The sequence below is a fragment of the Elgaria multicarinata genome, chromosome 4 (genome assembly GCF_023053635.1).
Source record: "Elgaria multicarinata webbii isolate HBS135686 ecotype San Diego chromosome 4, rElgMul1.1.pri, whole genome shotgun sequence".
Taxonomy (NCBI): Eukaryota; Metazoa; Chordata; class Lepidosauria; order Squamata; family Anguidae; genus Elgaria; species Elgaria multicarinata.
Window position 1 is genome coordinate 131,188,530 of NC_086174.1, and position 23,502 is coordinate 131,212,031.

General features: G+C 42.8%; 1 protein-coding gene across 4 annotated transcripts in view; it reads right to left on the reverse strand.

The window, feature by feature from the left end:
* Positions 1-14,027: 14,027 nt before the first annotated feature.
* The window catches only part of CYRIA (CYFIP related Rac1 interactor A), a 73,771-nt gene continuing 64,296 nt past the window's right edge, over positions 14,028-23,502 (reverse strand). For all 4 annotated transcript variants that reach the window (XM_063125185.1, XM_063125184.1, XM_063125182.1 and 1 more), the window contains 3 exons: positions 20,356-20,482; positions 15,453-15,523; positions 14,028-14,471 (listed from right to left, as the gene is read on the reverse strand). In XM_063125185.1, the coding sequence (XP_062981255.1) occupies positions 14,408-14,471; positions 15,453-15,523; positions 20,356-20,482 (262 nt within the window). In that variant the 3' untranslated portion in view covers positions 14,028-14,407. The remainder of the gene's footprint in view (positions 14,472-15,452; positions 15,524-20,355; positions 20,483-23,502) is intronic.

The window sequence follows — 23,502 nt, forward strand, 5'->3', positions numbered from 1 at the left end:
CCAGACTCAGTATGGGCAATTTGATGTGGTCATAGGATATTCTTTCCCTCTACCTGCTGTGAGGAAAACAAGAATTCTGATGGCTGGAGAAAGCCAAAGGATGCAGCGGTGACTAGTATGGTTAGATATAAAGGCCGAAGTGCCACAGGGAGTGTTTTCTTTCAGCTCCGTTCTTAAAGAGAACCATTGACAACTGGCGCTCATAAATAATCCCCTCAAGCACTTTTCAGGCTACGAGTGTTAACACTTAAAATGTGGCCAGAGTCCAAGCTGGGTAACTGCATTACATACATGCCCAAGTATAAATTCAGCTGGGAATGGTTTGTCTTCTTTATATCCACCAGGAGGATAAAATCCACGAGGAAGGACTTTGCTCAGGAGCTATCCTGCGGCCATAAATAAGTAATTAAAAAAAACAAATTATGAATGGAATGTAAATGCACATTAGAGTTCTTCCTGTTAAGGTAATAGCTCTTTAGAATAGGGTTGCTGGGCTCTTTTTGGAGTAAGATTCTATGCCAAGATTAAGTGACGTGGTTCTCACAGGCACCAATGTGTCTCCTGAGACTCAATAATAATAATAATAATAATAATAATAATAATAATAATAATAATAATAATAATAATTTTTCTTAATAAATTTATTTTGGGATTCCTTACTCACAGTTGTTTATAGGTTCTTCAGATGATGATGTGATCCTCCAGTTTCGCTTCTGGGTTTTCAGAGCACATTCCTGGGTTTTTTTTAGAGCAGGAAATATTGGGGTGTTATTTCTGAAAGCACTAATTGCGAATTTGTGGTATTCTGCTATAGTACAGCTCCACCTAGAGGTTATGTAGCTGAAAGGCACAAAAGGAAAAGCTCTTTGAGGAGAGCTCAAGTCTCAATTCTAAGATGAAACCAAATGTAGATACAGCGATTAACAGCCTCATAGAGAAAAGCTCTGAGCATTTCTCATGTTGCTCAAGAGCATCCAATGTAATATAGTGTCACTATGGGAAATTAGGGCACTATGGGAAATTTAAAATGGTGGCTTCCCAGACTTGGCTGCCTAGTATAGGTGATCCAGGTCAGGTGCCAGTGAGCCCTGGCAGCTGCCATAGTGTGCTGGACTTGGACCTGATTCTTTTATTATCCACATTGCAAAGAGGGCACAGTAGCTGAAGTGAAATTTGAGCTAGGGAGTTGATCGCTCACATTGCCAGCCATGCTGCTGTGACCTACCTTTACAAGTGTCTGCTTGGTTGGTTTAGGGTGACCATATGAAAAGGAGGACAGGGCTCCTGTATCTTTAACAGTTGCAAAGAAAAGGGAATTTCAGCAGGTGTCATTTGTATATATGGAGAACCTGGTGAAATCCCCTCTTCATCACAACAGTTAAAGCTGCAGGAGCTATACTAGAGTGGCCAGATTTAAAAGAGGGCAGGGCACCTGCAGCTTTAACTGTCGTGATAAAGAGGAAATTTCACCAGGTTCTCCATATATACAAATGACACCTGCTGAAATTCCTTTTTCAATACAACTGTTAAAGATACAGGAGCCCTGTCCTCCTTTTCATATGGTCACCCTATCATATTTACAAATGACACCTACTGAAATTCCATTTTCTATGCAACTGTTAAAGATACAGGAGCCCTGTCCTCCTTTTCATATGGTCACCCTAAGTTGGTTAGGCAAGGAAGTAGGCACAAACCCTGAGATCTGAATTACTCCCTGAACTTTTAGGGTGGCTGTTTTGTCCATACAAATTAACTGTCCACATAGGAAAAGGTGACACTACCCTGTGTGAAAATCAGGTGATGGTTTTATTGGAGCTTCCAATTGTACATCATTGTTGAAAAAACAAACACATGCATGATTTTCACACTTCTAAGGGATGAACCCTACCTACACACACACACACACACACACACACACACACCCCAAAGGGATGCCTCTTTGTCCATGTAGGACCTCCACTGTAGGTGAAGACCTTGTAGGTGAAGATCTTCATTGTAGGTGAAGACCTTGTTTGTCAAAGTGAAACACCAATCTGATGCTCCCCAAATGTGTTGGGACTGCAATTCCCAGAATTCCCAGCCATCATGGCCAATGGCTATGCTAGCTGGGAATTGTGGGAGTTGCAGTCCAACACACCTGGAAGGAACCTGGTTGGGGAAGGCTTCGCTAAACATTTCCATCCCTTGCCCTGCTGCACAGAGTCAAGCATCCAGGTCCACCTTCTTATGTGCCGTTTAGACAAAGACTGAAGGCTGTGTCGAGTGTTAATCAGGAGAAGCCATGAGGAGGAGCCAGTTTGATCATTGCTCTCATTTCCAGTCACATGCTGACAGCTGCAAAGACAGGTGAAGAGCGTATCTGTTTGGCCAGCTAGCAGCTGATGATACTGGGTGGTGGCCAAGCGATGACATTTTCTGTGTGGTGGTCCTCTTCCTGTGTTCACTTTGCAATTCCTATTCTAAGAGCGAGGGAGTGAGCTGACAGAACGCCTTTATTCTATTTGCATCTGTGAGTGCCCACACATTTTTCCAGCAGGCAGATGATCCCAAACAGCTGAAACAGCTAGCCTTAAAGAAGCTGAGTTTGGGGTGTGCGTGTGTGTGCTCTCAATATTGATAATATAGTCAGCATCTGGCAGAGACCAGTACGTTCTTACTAGAGCGTTATTTGTGATATCTTATATGCGGTACTGCGAAATCCACAGCATATATAGGTGTAATTTGGTCAGGACAAAAATAGTCTGAAACTCCACTTGCTTCATTGATCTTCAAGCCTTGAAACCAGATCCATTTTCGAGGTCCTGCTAAAAGTGCTGCCCCAGTTTTCCCATTCATCAAAGCAGCAGCAGATGGTGTCAGCATTTGTGAATTAAGCAGCCTCTTAAGCACAGCCAGACATTAAGGTGGAATATTTCCCGGACTGTCAAGATCGCTATAAAATGTGTCACCTTCTTTGCCCTGTAGCTGTTAGCCAGGTTGTTTTGTTTTATGATAAAATCCACAAAGTCTTGATTGAAAGCATATTGCTACAAAGACGAGTAATTAAGTACATTAAAGCTAGGAGCTACCAAAAGATACAGAAAGAGGTAAATCTAATATTTGTTTTGAAAAATAGCTTCTGTGAGATGCAGTCCTTCGATTGTGTGTAGCCTTGTTTAGGCAAATTCAATGAGGTTAGGTCTAGCAATGGTTATTAGTCATGATAAGTAGCAACTGCGACAAAATGTTGCAGTATATCCTAACAGGACTGGTCCGGTTCAGGCATCCAGCCAGTGAAGCTACCCTCTGGGATACTATGAGCTGTTAGGAACTCAATCAAACCGTTTCATTCTCTCCCCCTTGGGAATATGCTGATACCCCTACTTATTTCTATAGCCCCTTATCTCCAGTCTTGTACTCAGATAGTTACCCCCATAATCCTAGCCCATATTACCTCTGTACCTGAAGTTTCCATGTAACCCAATCAGATGGAGCTAATGGTCTCCCCATTCGTGCAAAAGGTTGTGTGGTGTTTTTCATGCATTTTATGGCTGTAAGCCACCTTGGAAGGGCTTCTGCCCTGAAAGGTAGCCAAGTATTTTTTAAAAATAAATAAATACAGTGAATTGTCTTGTGTTCAACCTCTAAACTTGACCCACTGCAGAGATTTATACAATAGCTCTTGCACACATATTCCACTGTACTGGATCACAAGGGGAGGTCTACCAGATCCTTACCAAGCATTAATTTATTGTAGGAATGTGTTCAACCGTCCTATAAGTTAGGCTATTATCTTTCTATTGCCGTGGTGGGGCAAGATTTCAACTCTGGGTGTTCTGGCTCACAAGCCATTCTATATGCATTACTTAGGTGAAGGGGCAACGTATGTTAAAGGGTGGGGGGGGGGCAGAGAAATATGCCTTGAACTCCAGTGAGGACTCCCAAGAGTCTAAGCCCCGGAGTCAGCCGTGGACTTAAGCCACCCTACTTATCTGGCACATCCACCATAGTTCACGGTGCAACTCCCCGGATGGCTAAAAGGCTTGATAGGCTAATAGCATCCATATATATATACAGTATTATTATTATTATTATTATTATTATTATTATTATTATTTATTTATATAGCACCATCAATGTACATGGTGCTGTACAGAGTAAAACAGTAAATAGCAAGACCCTGCCGCATAGGCTTACAATCTAATAAAATCATAGTAAAACAATAAGGAGGGGAAGAGAATGCAAACAGGTACAGGGTAGGGTAAGCAGGCACTGGGTAGGGAAAAACTAACAGTAGAAAGTAACAGTAGAAGTCTGCACAACATCAGACTTACTGCACAACAGTAATACAAATACCTCGAAATTACACAGACAACTTGAAATTTACCATAACTAAAACTCAGCTTTCACTCAGCAGTCTGAATCTCCATGGCAGTTTATGGCAATTTTGTCTAATTCTCTCTTCCTTATCTTTTTTGCTGCCAGTGCAAACAAAGCCACTTTCTGTGTCACGTAACTGTTCGTATCACTAAGAAAAATAACTATTTCTGCAAGGTCATTCCTATTTACCCTATCGCTGGAAAATTACTGCCGTAAATTCTATCGTTTATGGCATTTGTGGCCATAAAGTACTTCCTTCTAGGTGAATTGCAGCATAAGCGGCCACAATTTACATAGAAGGAAGTGCTTTACAGTCGCAAATGCAGCAAAAATGCCGTTGTGAAGAATGCTGGTTTTCAGCTGGAAAGAACAGGTTTGATGCAGAGTGAGAACGATGACGTGGGTCATAGACGATTGTGAGCCGCAGTAGCACTGGGGTAAACCTCCTGTGTTATATGGGGGTCCAGGACATGGTTGGTAGTAGCAGGCAAACTGCCTTTCACAGAGGGCTGTCTGCTGTTACTGGCCTTCCCATCAAAGAACCGTCAAAGGAGCATTACGTATCCCACCCACCCTGGCAAAAAAAAAAAAGTTTAGAAGTAACTCACAGCCCACCTGCCATGGATGCAAATCCCTAGATAGGCAAGGGGAAGGAGGGAGAATCATGAAGGAAATATGACTGAACAAAACCTGCTATTCCAGTTCAGATTTACGTTGGGACAATTTGAGATGGAGTTAAATTCATTGCTGCCTTTTCCTAAAAGGTTCAAACCAGTCAGACAGTGTTATGCTTTACGCATTTTCTCTTTGGGTGTTTCCAGATGAGGCTTTTTATTGTGTGATCGTCCCAATGATGTTGTCCCGTATTTCTCACCCTCCTGTGTTTTTCGACTGCTTCTTCGGTCTTTTTTCTTTCCACAAAAAAGATCTGTTCAAGGTAAAACAATGGAAGAGCTGCACAAGATCTTTTGACTGGTACCACTAGGAGTTCCCTGTTGCTCATTCTTTATTGGAAAAAAACAGCAGTTATTTGACATTATTTGAATGCTCTTTTCTCTTGACAACAATTCTATTCCTGATGCTCTAGAGCGGCCTTCCCTACTGGAAGTTATGAACTATAATTCCCATAACCCCTAAGCATTGGCCACGCTGTCTAGGGATGATGGGAATTGTAGTACAAAACATCTGGAGGGCACCAAGTTGATTCAGGCTGCTCTAGATCCTGGAACAGCTGTGTTCAAAAGGCACTGATGTAGACATTAACAAAAGAGGGAAATAGAAGTCCCTTATTTCTATATAGTGGTCAACATACTAAATTATTTTGTCAAACCAGTATCACAGCGGTATGCCAGTTTCGGTGAACTCAAGATGTATATAAAAAACGTCTCTTCACTTTCCTTTCCTGGGTAGTTTGTATTCCCATTTCACAGCCTGATTTCACTGTATAAAGGGCAGGAGAAGCTTTACTGAACAGAGAGAGCTCAGTCTACAATATCAAACAGTGAAGTGACCTTAAAGGAAAACATATTCCTTTAAGGAGGAAAGGGGTCGGGAGAGGGGAGGGGAGACATGGGGGGGGGGAACCCAACAACCCCCCAAGCAGAAAAATGGTTTCCTTTCAAGCCCCGGTTGTTTTACCCACCCATATCTGCTTCTGTGGTAACACATGTTTCATATGAACCTATATTAAGATGAATTTTAACCTACAAATAACTAGATACAGCTATGCAGTAGGAGGGAATTCCTCCCGAATGATGTCAAGTTTCTTAAGCAGTCAAATTAAAAATAGCACATAAAACCTGACCAGTCATCTTGGCTCTGAATTCAACCAACACATTTGGGAAACATTATCAGCTTTATCGGAGGGAAACGTATCACAGTAAATCTGCTTCTGTTTATATATCGTTTTATTATTCATTTTTGACATTTTCCTTTTTTCTTCAACCAGTTCTTCCTTCGCCCCCAGCAAATAAACATTAGCCTGAGTTGAAATGCAAAACAGTGTGAGTTTTCCCCTGTGCCAGCCCCCACAAGACTAAAAAGATCCACTTTAAAGCATGATACAAATTGAAAAGTTACCATTTAGAGGCTCTAAGCTTCCCAGAAATGCAAGCGCAAGAGAGGTTTTGAAGGAGACTACTCAACTGAAAAGGGTGGAGGGGGGACGTGTTTGATGGGAAATGGGTAAGACAGGTTTAAAGTGACATTGGATACTTAATAGCATATTATGCAGTACAATTCACAGCAAAATGTTGCTATAGCGTAAGACAAGCGACTCGATGGAAGACATGCTCTTCCAATCCAGCAATACATATTTATTAAAATAGCATTCCCGGCAAATATCCAGCCTACATAAGATGCCTCTTAACTGTCTCTTAAGATGCATCCAGGGAACAACTGGAAGTCCATTCATGTGGACCAGCCAAAAGCCTGGCCAAGTTTATAGGAATCAGATGGCCTGATGAGAAACAAGAACTTTTCAGATGGCCTGATTAAGACAACCTTCAAACACCCGTATTGAACACAGCTGATCTGTCTTTTCACAGCATAGGACATGAAATCAGACCTGGGCTATATACAGCCCTTGTCAAACATGGATCTTCGTGTGCAGAGAGCTTTGCACAGTGTGGAATTGGGATCATGTCCTTCTGATACTGTATTCTCAGGATTCCATGTTGGAACAGAAGCCTATCTGCATAAGCATCCATGTGTCCACTGACGATCCCTTAGCCCCTGTGACCCTGCTTCTCCTCCTTGGTGTTGCTGCCTGGTCACTCTCCCAGCAGTGCGGAGGAGCAGCTTCCACTTACATGGTCCTTTCCTCCTGGGTAGTGTTGTAGATTGGTCCAGAGGGAGAAGGCAAACAAATGGGGAATGATGAAAGTGGCAAAATCCCCCTAAAAGGGGATTCTTGGGCAAGCCTCCCCCACCCACCAACCAGGAGTCAAGTGGCTATATGCCCAGGGGATGTGACTGTTAGGGGAGGACAATGAGGACATTGACCAGGCCTACATGACTTGAGTCCTATTCCAATGTGGCATCTAATGGATCTGTCAATGCTGTTTTTTTCTGTGGCCTCATCTACACCAAGCAGGATATTGCACTATGAAAGCGGTATATAAAAGGCAAGAGCCACACCAAGCAGGATACAGTGGTATGAAAGCAGTATATGGTATGTGTCATGGGTCTCAACAGTTGTCAGTGCACTTCAATACTGCTGTAAAGCAGTAGTGTGGCTTTCATAGAGCAGTATCCTGCTTGGTGTAGATGAGGCCTGTGTCTCATTTTTCCAATGCTAAGTTTGGTGCGTCTTGAACTTAGAGAAGCTTGCAGGAAAATTCACTAGCATTTTTGTGCACACTTCTAATGCATGCTTTCCCCCCTAATGTACACATTTTTGCAGCTACTTTTCTAAATATAATGCACATTTGAACATCATTTTCTCTAACATATGCATTTTTGTAAGTATTTCTTGATTGGAGAACTCCATTACAAAATTCAGAAGTGTGAATTTCAAAGAATCACTGAGTTTTGGTTGGCGCAGAGTTCAAAAACTACAAAATTAAGGAAGTCCATATTAAATCGTGAACAGACAAAATTCATTCCTACGAACATGTAGATACTAATACAGGTCAAAGGGCTACACAAATGAAATCCCAATCTACCACTACCCCTGTAGGTTTTGTACATTTAGAGCCACATGTAAAAGTGAGATAATAGGAAATATTCCTGAACATTCCTGGGGGTTGGTTGTTGGGTGAGGGATGTGGAGTTGATGTCCCAAGACCCTTCAAGCAACCACAGCACATTTGGGGGCAAATTATTTCAAACATTGACACCCACATCTGGAGATGGTACAACAATATTAATTGAGTTGAGTTGGAAGAGACTTGAAGATCAACCAGTCCATTTTTGCCTTAATGAAGGATAACCTGTACATAGAAGATCCCCTCCTATTTCTTAGTCTTTCTTCCAAGGTACTACAGGTATCTGTTGAAATATCAGATGTCTGTTGTAATAGTGGGAAGAAGTCATGTCCTTTTAACAATCTTTAGACCAGGGTTTATAATACATTCCTCATGTAGGGTAAACATGCATTTCATCCACTGCATTTAGCTATGCATTCTAATTATTATTATTTTATTATTATTATTTATTACATTTTTATACCGCCCAATAGCTGAATCTCTCTGGGCGGTTCTGATAGGTTAGACCATTTTCTCTCTCTCTGTAATTCCCCCCACCCACCCCACAATACTTAGTCCAAAGCCGCAATTCACATGGAACTGGGTCACAGAAAGGACCCAACGCCCATTAGAACTGTGTGAATGCCAAATTCACAAACCACTAGAGTCCATTTGTCGAACATATTATAACTTTCTAACATTTTTAATGCTGTTTATGTGATTACATTGGCCTTAATTTTTATTTTTCTTCTATAGTATTGTAAACTACTACAAAACAGCTGTTTAGAAATGTTTGAAAATAAGTTTACAATAGGGAAGTTCCAAAAAGAAGCTCTGCAGCAAGGTGGTTCTTTGACAGTAACCATTTTTGGATTAGGTCTATTACTAATTTTGCCTTATTTCATTTGTATTTTATCCATCTGTCATATATAACAGATGGATAAATATATAATATGTATATAGCTTTGACATATATACAAATTCTAAGTTATAGACAGCAGCAATCTATTCCTACTTCGAATAGCCCATTAAAACGAATGGGACTTAAATAAGTAATTTCAATAGGTCTACTCCAAGTAGGATTTATGGTGGATTTTACTCCTAATAGTTAATTTAGATTACTCTTTTTAAAATAAAAAATCTTAGTTTAAACTTCTGTACAAGCAGGCACTGAAATGTATGCAAAAGTTGTAACAATCACACAATACCTTTTTCAACTCTTTATTATACAGAAGGCAAATAATTCTCTTCTTTTAACTTTTATAAACATGAATTCCATCTACAGTTCAAATCTGGGTACTCAGCTATGAATACAATTAGCCAAATTTATCACACATACTGCACATATGGATCAGTGTATCTGTCCAAAGAGCTATCAATTAGATGTGTACAGATGTACATAATTTGAGCAGTGAACCTGATGTTGATTAAGTGGGTTTTGTTCTTCTCTCCTGAATCATGTTCCAGGACAGCTAATTCTACATGTTTGCAGAAGAATCTGTCTGTGCACAGTTATTATTGGCTAGCACCTGTGATGCTATAAAACACCCAGAGCTACATGCTGCACTGAAAAATAGGTGTATTGTTTGCCTAAAAACACTGGGGAGAGGGACAAGAAATGTACCAATTCAGTCTTTGTACCGGTTCACCTTCAAAAGAGGCAGGGGTCAGCCCTGGGTCAACAGGGAATTGCAATTCCTTGTTCTTTGTTACATGTGTATGCAACCCTTCTCACTAGTATATGTAAAAATATCCTTCCAGGACTAGTTCCTCTCAACATCAGAGTTTCAGAACAGCACCCCATGCAGGTTCAAGCTCACAAACATATCACAGATATAAACACAGAAAGCTATCCCTCTCCCAAGCAGCTTACAATAAAGCCTAAAAAGTTGGATCTTAAATCAGTGTGCCTACTCTGAAATATCTGGTTCCAGGATTTGTAAGAAGAAACTGAAGTTCCCATCTTACCTTTCTAAACCATGATGGTCCCAAGTTTCCATCAACTCATAGACATACATTCTATGAAGTCTGCAAAATTCTTAACTAATTCAGTCCCCCCAAAATGCAGAAAAATTTACCCCCCCCCCCAAATGCAGCAGTTGTGGAGAACTGGTGGGAACACAGATACGCTCCCCCCCCCCCCGCCCATCCAAGCCTCTGTGGGCTAAATGACATCAGGGGACATGAGCCCTCCATGGGCCGAATGACATGAAGAAAGAGCCCGGCCACCACACCACCACCTTGGCTGAAGTGCCAGTGCTAAATAAGGGGACTCCCACTGTTATCTCTAATTTTTGAGTGGACCTGGAAATAAAGCAGAGATTCTCCTACACGCTGCTTGCCCTTCCAGTTGGGAGGCGGAACGTCACGTTTCAATCTATCAAAGTTTATTATATAGTCACAGGCCTGTTCAAGGAGGCTGCCCTTAGTGAAATCTCCATTTTATCGCTGCTCTGTGAAACACTAGGGATTCCTTTCCCCACCTCCTCCCTAAGAGGGGGGAGAGGTGGTTCTTGGAGAGTGGAGTGGGTGGGGGTCTGAGGATACAGCCCCAGCTTCTGTGGGCTGGATTGGGAACCTCTGTGGGGCAGAGGTGCCCACAGGTTAGGTCTACGGACCATAGGTTCCCTATGCTCTACAGGTTCTAAATATATGAATATCATATATTCATCTTACATACACAAAAGTTAGCATGTATATTCAAGAAATCCTATAAGCTAACCAGGTTACAGCTGCTGCTGATCACTCAGAAGACACATTCAAAAGAGGAACTGGAAAAATGTTCAGTATTCCTTGACTGAGGACTGTAGCGGGTTATGAAACAATTGCAGCTCAGTGAGGAAACTTTGCTTCTTGGAACTTAGGAACTCCGGCCAGCTAAGAACTGAAATGTAACTCTCATGTTTCACCCAGTGGCCAACTGTTGAATGCAGCAGTAAATGGAATTTAATGGCATTCTTATAAGCAACTCAACTCCTGTACAATGAAAACGTTTCCCCTGTTTTCTTACCCTCTATTATTTTCTGAGCGTCTATTATTTCGATGTGGCAAAATAGCATACAACCCCCATAATACACAAATATTGCGGAAATCAATGCTGCTCAAGGTGTTTGGCTTATGTAAGCTACACCTTGTTTCTTAGCTTAAGGTAAGTTGTGCAGATTGTCACCAGCCATAAGACCTGGGCCATAGCTAGACTGGGCGAAATCCTGGGGCAATCCCTGGGATTGTCCCTGTGCGTTCACATGACGCACAGGGGATCCCAGGATCAGGGAGGGATGCTCCCTCCCTTGCCCTGGGATCTTGCCCTACCCTTTGAGCCTGGTTTTTCCGCGGTCCTGGGCTGAGCCCGAGACAGCAGAATGTGTGGCCGGGCATCGGTTCCTTGCGAGGAGCTGGGACCCACGCACGGGGCGCAGAGCAACTCAGGAGCATTGCGCCCATCAGGGGTGAGGTGGAGGGAGCAGGGATTTATTTATTTGTTTAAAAAAGTAACCCTTACCTTTTGCGCATGAGTGCTCATGTGCATCTTCCCCTTTAAGGAAAAAAAACAAAATGGCAAGTGTGACGCCTCTCCCTCTGAGTTCGTCGCGCGCCGCTTGTAAACAGAGGGGGAGATCTCGCGATAAAAATATCGCGAGATCTTCACTCCTCCGTCTTGATAGGTCTAACTAAGGCCCTGGAGTCTTATGTCCTTATAGGTGGATACCATGAAAATGCAGAGAAAATGGCAAATGATCAGCAACTACAAAACGTTCCAAAACTATTTTCTATTGCTAGACAGTATACAGCTTTGGGGCTGATGGGAGGATGCTTTCAAGTGTGGGTTTTAGGAATATTTCTTTCCAGATAGAAGTGGTATGTGTGAATGGAGAGAACCACATCTGGTTTTGTTTTTGCTTTTTAGCAATATACCTCCACATACCACTGCAGCAAAGAGTGACCTAATTTGCTTGTTTATTTATGAATCAACTTCCTATTAAAAAATATTCAAGGTGACTTACAAAATTATGTTACTTTACGGCATAGTTTGTTGCTGGGAAAGGGAATCATATTTTTGATCATATTTGCAGAGTATTTTCCTGACCCAGGGTTGCATGGGGTGGGACTGTAACAGTAGTACTGCAGCCAATAAGAAAAAGAGAGAATTCTGCTGATGTGGTTAATATTCTGCCCCCTGCCCCAAATCACATGCTGAGCCGGTTCCTTGGAAGCTGTCGATGCATTTTTCTACCCACCTAGTTCCTTTTTGTGGCAACAATCCCACAAATACAACTGGGACTTGACCTGTCATTATCAAATAAAGCAACTGAAAAATAGAAATCTGCTTATTTATTTTGTATTTTTCTTTTATCCCGCCATGTGGCTCAACACAGCCACCACAAGGGCAGTTTACAGCATTAAAACTATGAAAAGTGGTTACTGAACTAGAGCTGCTCAAAATGAGCCTGAAATAATGTGACGCGCTCCTGCTAAATAAATCTTTAAAATGGCATGAAAAGTAATAGCCATTACTTGGGGGACTCTTCCACACCATTTCCTATTCTTTTCACTGGGAGTTATACAAAGGCTCAGCTAGGCATAGGCTAAATCCAAACCTGTGCCACAGACTTTCGTGGTGGGGGGAAATGGCACACATGTGAATGTCCAAGGTCAGGATGCTGTGTGGGCAGTATGTTCCATCACATGCCTGTCTCTCTGAATAGTGAAGAGAAGCAGGAAAGGAAAAAGAAAAAGGCAAGGAACACCATACACAACAAAGCCACTGTCAGTGCTGTCCGTATAATCAAAAGCATACAAAACCAGGCAAAGGTATATACAGCAGCACTGCTTATCTCTCGCTGGTCCTCTCCGCAGTCCCACGTGCTGTCTTAGTTCAGACGTACAGCTATCTTGGCTTAAGAAGTCAAGGTATGCACAAGCTCGTATTGGCCGACTCTGTCCCTGCGCACTCCCATTTCGTCCTTCAGTCTGAGGTTGGTTTAAAATCTGGGCTTGTCCCAACACTGATAACCACTCAGTTTGGATGCAATGGAGAACTATAGTTAATTAACTGAAGAAGTGTTGAATTGCGACAATCCAGGAAAGGAGCATGGTGCAAGGACAGGGTGCACTGGACCAAGGTTAGTACATATCTTGGCTTAATCTATGGGCTCACCTACACCAAGCAGGATATCCCACTATGAAAGTGGTATATAAAAGGTAGAAACCACACTACTGCTTTATAGCAGTATTGAAGTGCACTGACAACTGTTGGGGCCCATTGACACATACCAAATACTGCTTTTATAGTGCTATAGCCTGCTTGGTGTGGATCCTGCCTTTTATATACTGCTTTCATAGGGTTATATCCTGCTTGGTGTAGATGTATCATGGACCCCAACAGCTGTCAGTATACTTCGGTACCATTATAAAGCAGTAGTGTGGATCCTGCAGCGCATTTCAATACCGCTATAAAGCAGTAGTGTGGCTACTGCCTTTTATATACTGCTTTCATAATGGGATATCCTGCTTGGTGTAGATGAGCCCGAAGTCTGAACCAGGCCGCTATTTGCTTATATCAGCCTTCCACACCTGGTACCCTCCAGACAGGTTGGGCTACACCTCCAAGCAACCCCAGACAGCCATGCTGGGAGGTGTAGACCAAGACATAAGGGGGGGCATCATTTAGAGGAAGGCTGGTTTATATCAATCGCTTATATTCCACATCAGTGCCAAAAGTCACTCTGCAGACATAAAACTACATCAATTTAAAACCAATTCTAAAACGTTAAGTGTGTATGGCCAGGTCTCAGAGCTAAATCTGTCAAGGAAAGTGTTTCCCCCCCTCTACCCTTGCAAAAGGAGGGCCCCAACACACACATACCATGGTTAGTGTGTTGATTTGTATCAATGGATGGAACACATCCACTGCTCCCCAGCTCATGTGCTCGATGGTATAAAGAGCTAGTTGAAGGGAGAATGGACGAGTCCTAAGCCCACAAAAGTTCTTCAACAGCACATGCCCATTTGTAGAACTGCTCAAGGATGACAACAAAAGAATTACTGCATACATCCTTACACAAAGAGTCCAACCAACCAACAACAAAAAAAAGCAAGGCACATAGACAATGTTGTGTTATATATTCAACTTAAAGGTACCTTTCTGAACTGTTGAATGGTAAGACTAGCATATAGGTGGGATGCTGTGCCATATGGAGTCAGTCATGTTATCGATACAATTCCACATATTGGAACAACAGGAAGAAACCAGTTGTTATAGCATGTAACTTACGCATATGTATTAACACCACACACTATTAAATTATGTAAACAAACATCTTCTCTAAATAATACAAAAGTCCATTTGTCAAAGGCGGGCACTACTGAAGCATAGCTCGAACTTGTTTTGAAGTAGATTCATCATTCAGGTGTTTCGTGGTGAACCTAGAAGTTACAGAGGGACACAGTCAAAAGGCAATCCTGGGCATGTGAAATGGCATCACCTCCAAACTTTGATAGCTATCCTAACAAAGCCATGACCTCACGGTGCAATCCTATACATGTTTACTCCGGAGTAAGTCTCACTCCATTCAACGAGGCTTACTCCCACGTTAAGTGTGAACAGATTTCAGCCTCAATCATGCAACGTGCTTAATCGTACTCCAATACAGTCTTTCTGTATTGCAAATACACCTGCCTTCCACCGCCATTTGTCTGCTAGCCCTGTCTCTATCCCCTTCTTCGATTGCCATCTGCCCACCATTTATATACTACGTTTATATCTGCCTTTTCTCCAAGGAGCCCAAGGTGGCATACCCAAGCCTCCTCCTCTCTATTTTATCCTCTTGATAACCATGTGAGTTAGGTTAGGCTAAGAGTTAGTGACTGGCCCAAAGCCATCCGGTGAGCTTCCATGGCTGAGTGGGGAATGGAACCTGGGTCTCCCCAGTCCCAGTCCAACACTCTAACCAATACACCACACTCCCTTTCTTTGCAACCCACATACCTACTGCAGAGTAATGTGATCCACCGCAAAACCTGTGCAGGGCCTCAAAGAGACTGTATATAACATAACACAAAACCCTTTAAAAATCTATATTTTTTATTTCTATGTGACTATTTATCCAGTTTTGGCTTAATGGTTTTACTTATATAATTGAAACCTTTACTCTTTAAAGGCAAGACAGTATGAAGAAGGGACAGAGAAACCTAAGGGAGAAGGAATGGGGACAAGGGGGAAAGATGGGTGAAGTGTTCACTATTCGTACTGCATTGAAAAATGAAGCGAACATCTAATAAACTGTTAACCACTGGCAGGGGAGGGTCCCTGAGTTGCAGGCTGGCAAGTTTAATTTTACTGAAGGGGCGGATCACACACTACGAATACAAAATAATCAGAAGCTCCAAAGTAAATACAGTAGGTACCTGAGAGCATTCAAGAGCCCTTCAACAGTGTCTGGTGGCTGTTCCCTTAAAACCTTTATGCAACCCTTCATCTGGGGAAAAGAAAATAAGCAAGAATAAAAGTTACTATTTGGATATATGCATAAATACCAAACGGGAGACCAAGCCCCTGCTCACCGCATCTTATCCTATGGTCATAATTTGTGGGCTTTCCTTGGCCATTTCTACACCTGCCTTTTCCCCCAGGATCATCACTGGATCATTGCTGTGCATCCAAATGACACACAGGGGATCCTGGGAGCAGGCAGGGATGGTCCCTCCATTTTCCTGGGATAACCTTTAGGTGTAGAAAGGGCCCTTGAATGTTATTCCCCAAAAGGTCACGATTGATTGATTGATTGTAGTTTTAAACTGCCCAATAACCAAAATATTATGCCAGAAGAACAGTTCCCCCGACTGTGTTCTGGTGGAAGGAACAGACTGTAAAGCAACGCTGACAATAAACAGAGAACTCCAAGCTTAACCTGGTGCCTAACCAGGCCACCCTCCACATATTACACTTTGATTATGCAAAGCATTTCAGATATTTTCCAACAAGATAACAGCTCTTATAAATACATCTACATTATCTCCTTGGCTCCTTGCCTTGAAGTCTTCACATAGCCTTAAACTCTATTTAGAGACATTTAAGAGTTGCAGCTTCATAAAGCATGCCAAGATTCCAGACCATAGAGTTGATAAGTACTTTTATCTAGGGAACACCACCACCACTACCTGGCAGCCCACCTGCCTTTAGCCTTTGTAATTAAGATGAAGTGCCAGATCTCTTACCCTGGTGTTTACCTACCGATATTGGCTGACTATCTTAATATTGCCTTTAATGGTGGAGATAGAAAAGTTAGTAATATGAATCAGTAAATTAATGGAAGTGTTAGTAATGTATAGAACATGCAACAGCATGTTTTAGCATGGAGTAATCCTGTTCAGAGTTCTAGCCAACCAGCTAGCGAAGTCTTCGTTCAGGATACTCCGGCCATAGCTAGATGGGGTGAAATCCTGGGGTGATCCCCAGGATCGTCCCTGTGCATCCACACGACGCACAGGGGATCCCAGGATCAGGGAGGGATGATCTCTCCCTTGCCCCAGGATCTCACCCTACACTTTAGCCCCGGTTTTTCCACGGTCTCGTGCTGAGCCTGAGACTGCGGAACATGTGGCCGGGTGCTGCAGTTTGTCCCGGCTCCTTGTGGTTCCTCGTGAGGAGGCGGGACCCACGCACGGCAGAGCTCCTCAGGGGCACTGCGCCCATCATGGGTGGGGTGGGGGGAGCGGGAAAAATAATATATATATTTTTTAAAAAAAACACCTACCATTTGTGCACGAGCACTCGTGCGCTGCTGCGTCTTTAAAAATTAAAAAAAATGGTGTTCATGACGCTTCTCCTTCTGAGGTCGTAGCGCGCCATATGTGAACAGAGGGGGGATCTTGCAATAAAAACACCACGAGATCTTCACCCCTCCATCACATAACAGGTAGGTCTAGCTAAGGCCTCCATTCTCCTTCCCATTCCCACCTACGTCAATGTTGCGCCGATTGAGCATGCTCAGTCTTCACTGGGCTGTTTTGGGTTTTTCACCTACAGAAAGTTTTGTACTTCTGCAAATCTTCAGGTTCTCCTAAGCCTGCTGATACTCTTGTGTGTGGATTGTGCTGTTTTGGCTACATAACGATCCATATTTGGAGTAGTTTGCTATTCATAGGCATGATGATACACTATACGAAGTATACAGTCTAGGCTGACTATAGTATGCCCTCCTGTTCTGATGTGCCTGTATGAAACCCACTGATTTCCACTAGTAGAGAGCCAAGATATCACATTGCTCTTTCTTTGTCCCAAAGAATGGGACTGGCAACTGGAAAAGGGTGTGTGCGCATTTTACACACCCACACACAGCCAGGCTCTGATGATCAGAAATAAACCCAGCTGGAGAAAGCATTTGCAATAGAGAAAAGGTAAGGGTATGTGAGAGTGTATTATAGGATCAAGAATCCCACTGATTCTCCCCTATAAACACCCCACAGACACAAATACACACACTTGCATCATCTCAGCAAATGTGGATTTGGTAACATGTATATGTCAAGATATCCTCACCCTATGAACTTCTGACCCTACTGTAGCCATGAAAAAGCCTGTCCTATTAATCATTTGTTAGGCAAGAATACTTGAGCTCTAAATGTAATGTTTTGATATATTTTTAAATGATCCAACATTCATGTTTTAATTAAATACTTATTATAGTCTTTGAGGTAAGCATGGATAGAGCTCGGGAAACCAAAAAGCAGGAAGGAAGGCATTCCAAAGTAGATAGGCAGCCATTAATTCCAGTCATCAGGCCTGAAGATTGGCTTCTCCGGGATGCAAAAAACCTCAGGTATGAATCAGAGTACGTGCTGTAAACTCGGAGCCCCAAATGGCTTCTGCCCACATGGCTTTAGTGTGCAACTCCGCCCATATGAGCCTCCTAATATGGAGACTACCAGGAACTTCAGATGGGGGGGACGGGACACATTGCGTTCCCTCACCGTTGGCTTTGAAGCTGCGTCTTTTCCGCCTCTGCAATGAGCTGCAATTACACGGAGGAAGAGAAGCGACTATGTGGGCCATTCAGTTTACTGGGACAGCGCCCTCTAGTGGGCGGTTTATAGCGAAACCACTCCTGCACCTGGGCAGGAAATCGTGACAAATAATGTTATAGCTCAGAAGAGTCACGTTGAATAAGGATTATTTTATAACAAAAAAAATGGTGGAAGGAGCAGGAGATGAGTGGGAGACGTGCAGGAGGAACACGTGGTCGTCAAAATGACCTGCGAAAATCCATGAGTGGCCAGTCACGAGCGTCTGAAGAAGCTCTATGGTTTGGGGTCTGGCTACCTGAAAGCGCCACTCTCTTCGATGTGAATCTCTGAGGCCTCCATTCTTCAACTGAGGCCTTTCTTCAGGTCCCTCCCTCCTGCCCCCCACCCCACCATCCCAGGCCAGGCGGATAGAGGACCTTTTCCATTGTTACACTCTGACACCCTCTTCACGAAAGCACCCACCTTGTGCTTTTAGTGCAAGGCAAATATTTGGCGTTTCAGCATGTTTTATAACATGTTATTAGTTTTTTTTTATACAGCTCTGATGGATTTTATTGGCTTTATGGCTGCTGTTTATATGCATTCATATTTTGCTTTTAATGTAATTTGTAGCTTCCCTGATTTCCATTTCTTTCTGGCGTCAATTGGTCAGGAAATTATTTCTCTGGTTTGACCCTGGTAATGAGAGTGGTCTATCCAAAAATGTAGACTGAAGGGGATGAGGAGCAGGCTCTTTCTAGGAAATTAGTGAAGCAGGCAATAGGGGGATAAGGCTGAATTTTTAAAAAGTTTCATCTTAATTTTTCTTCCCCCCCCCCTTTTTATTTTAACACTATATTTACTATGTTTTATTCAATGCTGTAGACTGCACTGGAAGTAATGTGGGACCAGTATGCCAGGGTCTACCTTTCAAATTAATGGTATATCGTCAATAGCAAACACCCTACAGAAGTTACTTTTCTAAGGCTATGAATAGGACTCGTGACCAACATTTCAAGCTGAAGTACTAGTCTTCTTCACAACGCCCATGAATTCTAACACAACTAGGGATGCACGAGAATTTAGGCCTAATCTACACCTACCGCTGTTTCGCAACGGAGAAGGGATAATTGCAAGTTTTCCCACTTCCGCAATCGTCCCTCACAGGGTGCATGCGAGGAAAATTTCCTGTGAGTAAAGGAGAGTAAAGGACAGGAGTCCCATGATGGCGCTTCTAAAGGTGTATTGGGAGAAGTGGGCGGGAGTGGACAGATGGGTTTGGGGCACGGATTTTTTTTTTTTAATAACTCCTCCAAGATACGCACCAGTGCAAATACACAGAAACGCCCGGGGGGGGGGGGAGAATAGGTACTGTGTTGAAGGTGCACTCTTGCACATCGATATGGTGGTGTTAAAATAATACACATGGTTGGCTCCAAAAGACGCCGATAGCCAATCAAAAATGGTGCCGAAAATGGCGGCTGCCCACTCCCGCACACATCTGAAACTTCTGGACACGCCCCTAACAGAGGGTTGGCTGTTCGCCAAGCCAGGAGCTCGTGCCAAACAGCAACAGCTTCAGGAACACCAGCCGCGGACTTCGGGATCGTAGTGAGAGAGCCAGAAAAACCCTGGCAAAAGCAGTCAGCGATATTCCTGAATAATTTTATTATTTTATTTATTTATTACATTTTTAATCACTTTTTAATGTGTATTTTATATTATGTTTTTATACTGTTTGTTTTATACTTTGAATGGCTTTAGTTTTTGTGAACCGCCCAGGGAGCTTCAGCTATTGGGTGGTATAAAAATGCAATAAATAAATAAATAATTTTTTATACCGCCCAATAGCCGAAGCTCCCTGGGCGGTTCACAAAAATTAACTGAGGGGTTGTCCCTAGATCACCATGGGAGTAAGTGAATGTCATGTGGCGTGGTAGGGACAACCTCAATGGTATTCCGGAATAGCGCATGTTCTCCGAAAATGTTTGCAAGTTGACCAAACTTGCAGCGGCATTTGCAAAATGTGTACTTTAAAAATGCACAACTTCAAAAACATCACTTTTTAAAGTGTGCACTTTTAAAAATGTACCTTTTAAAACATTTTTTAAATTGTGCATTTTCCTGCTTTAGTCAATGGAGGAAAAGTGTGCACTTTTCTCATTCAAATAAACTGGAAAAACAGCTTTCAAATGGGAGCAGAAGAGAGACGCACTTTAAAGTAAAGTTCAGAAAATTTCAGTGAGCTTGAGCATGTCTGGTTCTCTCATCCCTAAACATGACTTTGTCTTTCCTTTATGCTTACATCTATCTTCGAAGTCTTGGAGAATGCTCCCACAGGATGAACGTGGTCATAGAGAATAATAACCCCAACCATTACTCTCATGCAGAACATAAGGGTTTCTTCACTGGTGAACCTACTTTTGTATTCTCTGAAAAATAAAAAATAAACGCCAATTGTAGCTTTTATTCTGACTTGATTTCATATCTCAAATTAAAATGCTTCACTTTCAAAGTAGCATCTCATTCACGACAGAATAAAGTTAAAAGACAATGCCAATGACTTCAAAGAAGTTAATACCTTTATGGAGCAGAAATGGTAATATTAATAACTTAAGGTGTCTGCAGTTAGGATAAACAAATGGACAAATACACACAAGCTCTTGCTAGCAGTCACACTGAAATCTTTGTTATGGTGGGACTGAGACTGAAAGGAAGTTATTTTAGGAACGTAGGAATCAGCCTTATACTGAGTCAGAACATTGAACCATCAAGCCCAGAAATGTCGACACTGACTGGCAGCAATGGCTCTCCAGGGTTTCAGGCAGGATTCTTTCCTCACCCTACCTGGAGAAGCCTGCAGTGGGGGGAAAGCCTACAACATCCAGCATGCACTGCCTGGGAGGGAGGGACTTACCAGGGCACAGGAATGGCAGGCACCGCCCTCCAGCACGATTGCCCGCCTGCTCCAGGATGTGCAAGTCCCTGGATGAGGCGCCGCATATTCCGCGAGTGCCCCACAGCCACCTGCGTCCCCTGAGAGCTGCCTGCTTCTGGGAGCCCAACCTTCATATGGCACAGGGTTCGCATGGAGGGACATCCCACAATTCAACAACAACCCATGATTCAATGACAACCTATACTTTGGCTTGTCGTTATGTGTGAACCAGGTCATTATGCATTCTGCCAATCTTGGGATCTCCTCAACGGTTTGGGAGCACAGATTGTTATTTTAGGCTGCCTTAGATGTTCAAACCATGGGTTTTGAACCCCTATATTCCAAGATCTTAAGGGTCTATCAAAATAACTTTCCCCATACATTCCATCTGGTGGAGTAGAAGAAAACACAATTCTAAGCCTCTCTGCGATCCTTTTTCAGCTGAAGAGCAGGATAAAATGCTTTAAATAACAAATACATAAAATATTTAGGAAAAGATGAAGAGCCAATGTCTGCATTGTCTGTATACAACCACGTCAGCATGGGTGATGGGTGAAAGGTTCATTAGGTTTCCCTAACAGAATGACCCATCTTCAAACATCAAAGCTTGTGAAAATACACAATTGGCTAAAAGGGTAAGTCATGTGGAAAGTGACCTGCTTTAAAGATCTCTGACCCCCTTTTTTTGTCCTGCCGTATCTTCCCCCCCCTCCTTCCCTCTCCAACTTTAAACACTTGTCCTTTAAAGATACATGGTCAACAGGCCAATGTAATCAATTTAAGCATTAATCTGCTACGCAGTATTTCCTTTTGCAACACAAAGGAAATTGTTTATAAATGTTTTTAGCCTCTCCTCTATGAAGTCAAAGTGACATATGAAAAGAATAAAAACGTAAGAACCATTAATATTAAAGTATTACATAAGGTATGGAGCTTAGTCCAGTCCATCACCATGTGTAGGGGAGACAGGGCATAACGCAATCCTATCCCTCTACCTACCCATTGGTATGAGTATACCCAGCCACCATCCATGGCTGCTACAGGGAAGGGGAGGCCTGCGTGTGCCTTTCATAATGCTGGGTGCCCACACATAGCAGGGGAGTGGGGTGAGGAGGGGAGACAGAGCTCAAGGGGATGTATTTGCTTGTGATGCTGAGCCTGCAATAGGACTGGTTTAGGCCCATGGTTATTCATTTTCATTCATTTCTCCCTTGGCAAGTCACAAAAATCACGATCAGCAAATACAAGTTCATAAAAACACAGTATAAAATCTTTACCGTATCAAATTTTAAAACAATTTTAAATGGCTCAAAAACAGTTACAAGAAAATACCAAGATCTGATAAAACAACTGGCATATATGCCCCATCATATGCCATCAAATATGCTGTTATTAAGTTTGTTCATTGAAAAATTAGTATGAGTAAGAAGCTGTAATAGCAGTGATATTCATAATTAAAACTGAATCGTAGCTTGGGAAGGATATCAAAGTTCTCCTGCCACCAGAGCTACACAAGCAATTTATCTTCTTGGGCTTTACTCTACCAAGTAGGATGGAAAAGGCCCTGCTGCCTATCCTAGCTAATCTAACTTCTGCAAATGAGGTTAGAAGGACAGGTTGCTCACCTGTAACTGTGGTTCTTCAAGTGGTCATCTGTGGCTCTTAGCTATAGAAACTTCCTGAAGTGGGGCTTCACACAGGCACAGAGCCCATATGTGTGATGCACAGAGACCACGAGGAAGAACTAGACATTACAATTGTCACAGGCTGCCACACAAAATGGCAGGTCATTGTCTCATTTTCCCCTTTCTCCCCTAAAACAGAAGGTCTATGCAAGTGTTTGTCCGCAGGACAAGCAGACCTGAAGCAGGGATGGGATGTGGGCATACATGCAAGCCCTACCCCAAAAACATCCTGCGCCCCCCGGCTGCCTTATAGATCTTGGTGCATTGAGCATGAAGTTCTGAAAGACAGCCGGGGTGGGCATACGGGGTTGTGGGGATGTTTGTAGGCAGGTCTTGCAAAGCACACTCATATCCCATCCCTCAATTTAGGTTCACTAGTGTTCCGGGTGAATGCCTTTGCAATGGGATCACAATGCAGGTTTCTATACTTCTTAAAAGCAGACAGTAACGATGTGGAGTCGGAGCAGGGAATCTTGTGGTGTAATGACATGACAGGCACTGAATATCCCTAGATGTTTCAAGGAAAACGGAAGACAACAACTCAGGGCTGCTGTTTTCAGTCTAAGCTCCGCCTTGAGGAACACAGAAGTCTGCATTTGCAAGAGGCATCATTACCCACAGTGCGTGTACGTGTCTGCTCATGTATCTTGTCCTATTGCTATTTCCACTCAAACATGCTTTGCATGTGTGTGTTTTTAAAGCACTAGAAAACCTGCAAAACCTGTTGTCCAGAGATGACAGTGGGATGAATGTATGCAGCCTGCCCCACCATGACTCTTCCACACACTCTGGAATAATTAGAGAGAAGATGCCCCAAAATGCCAACTAA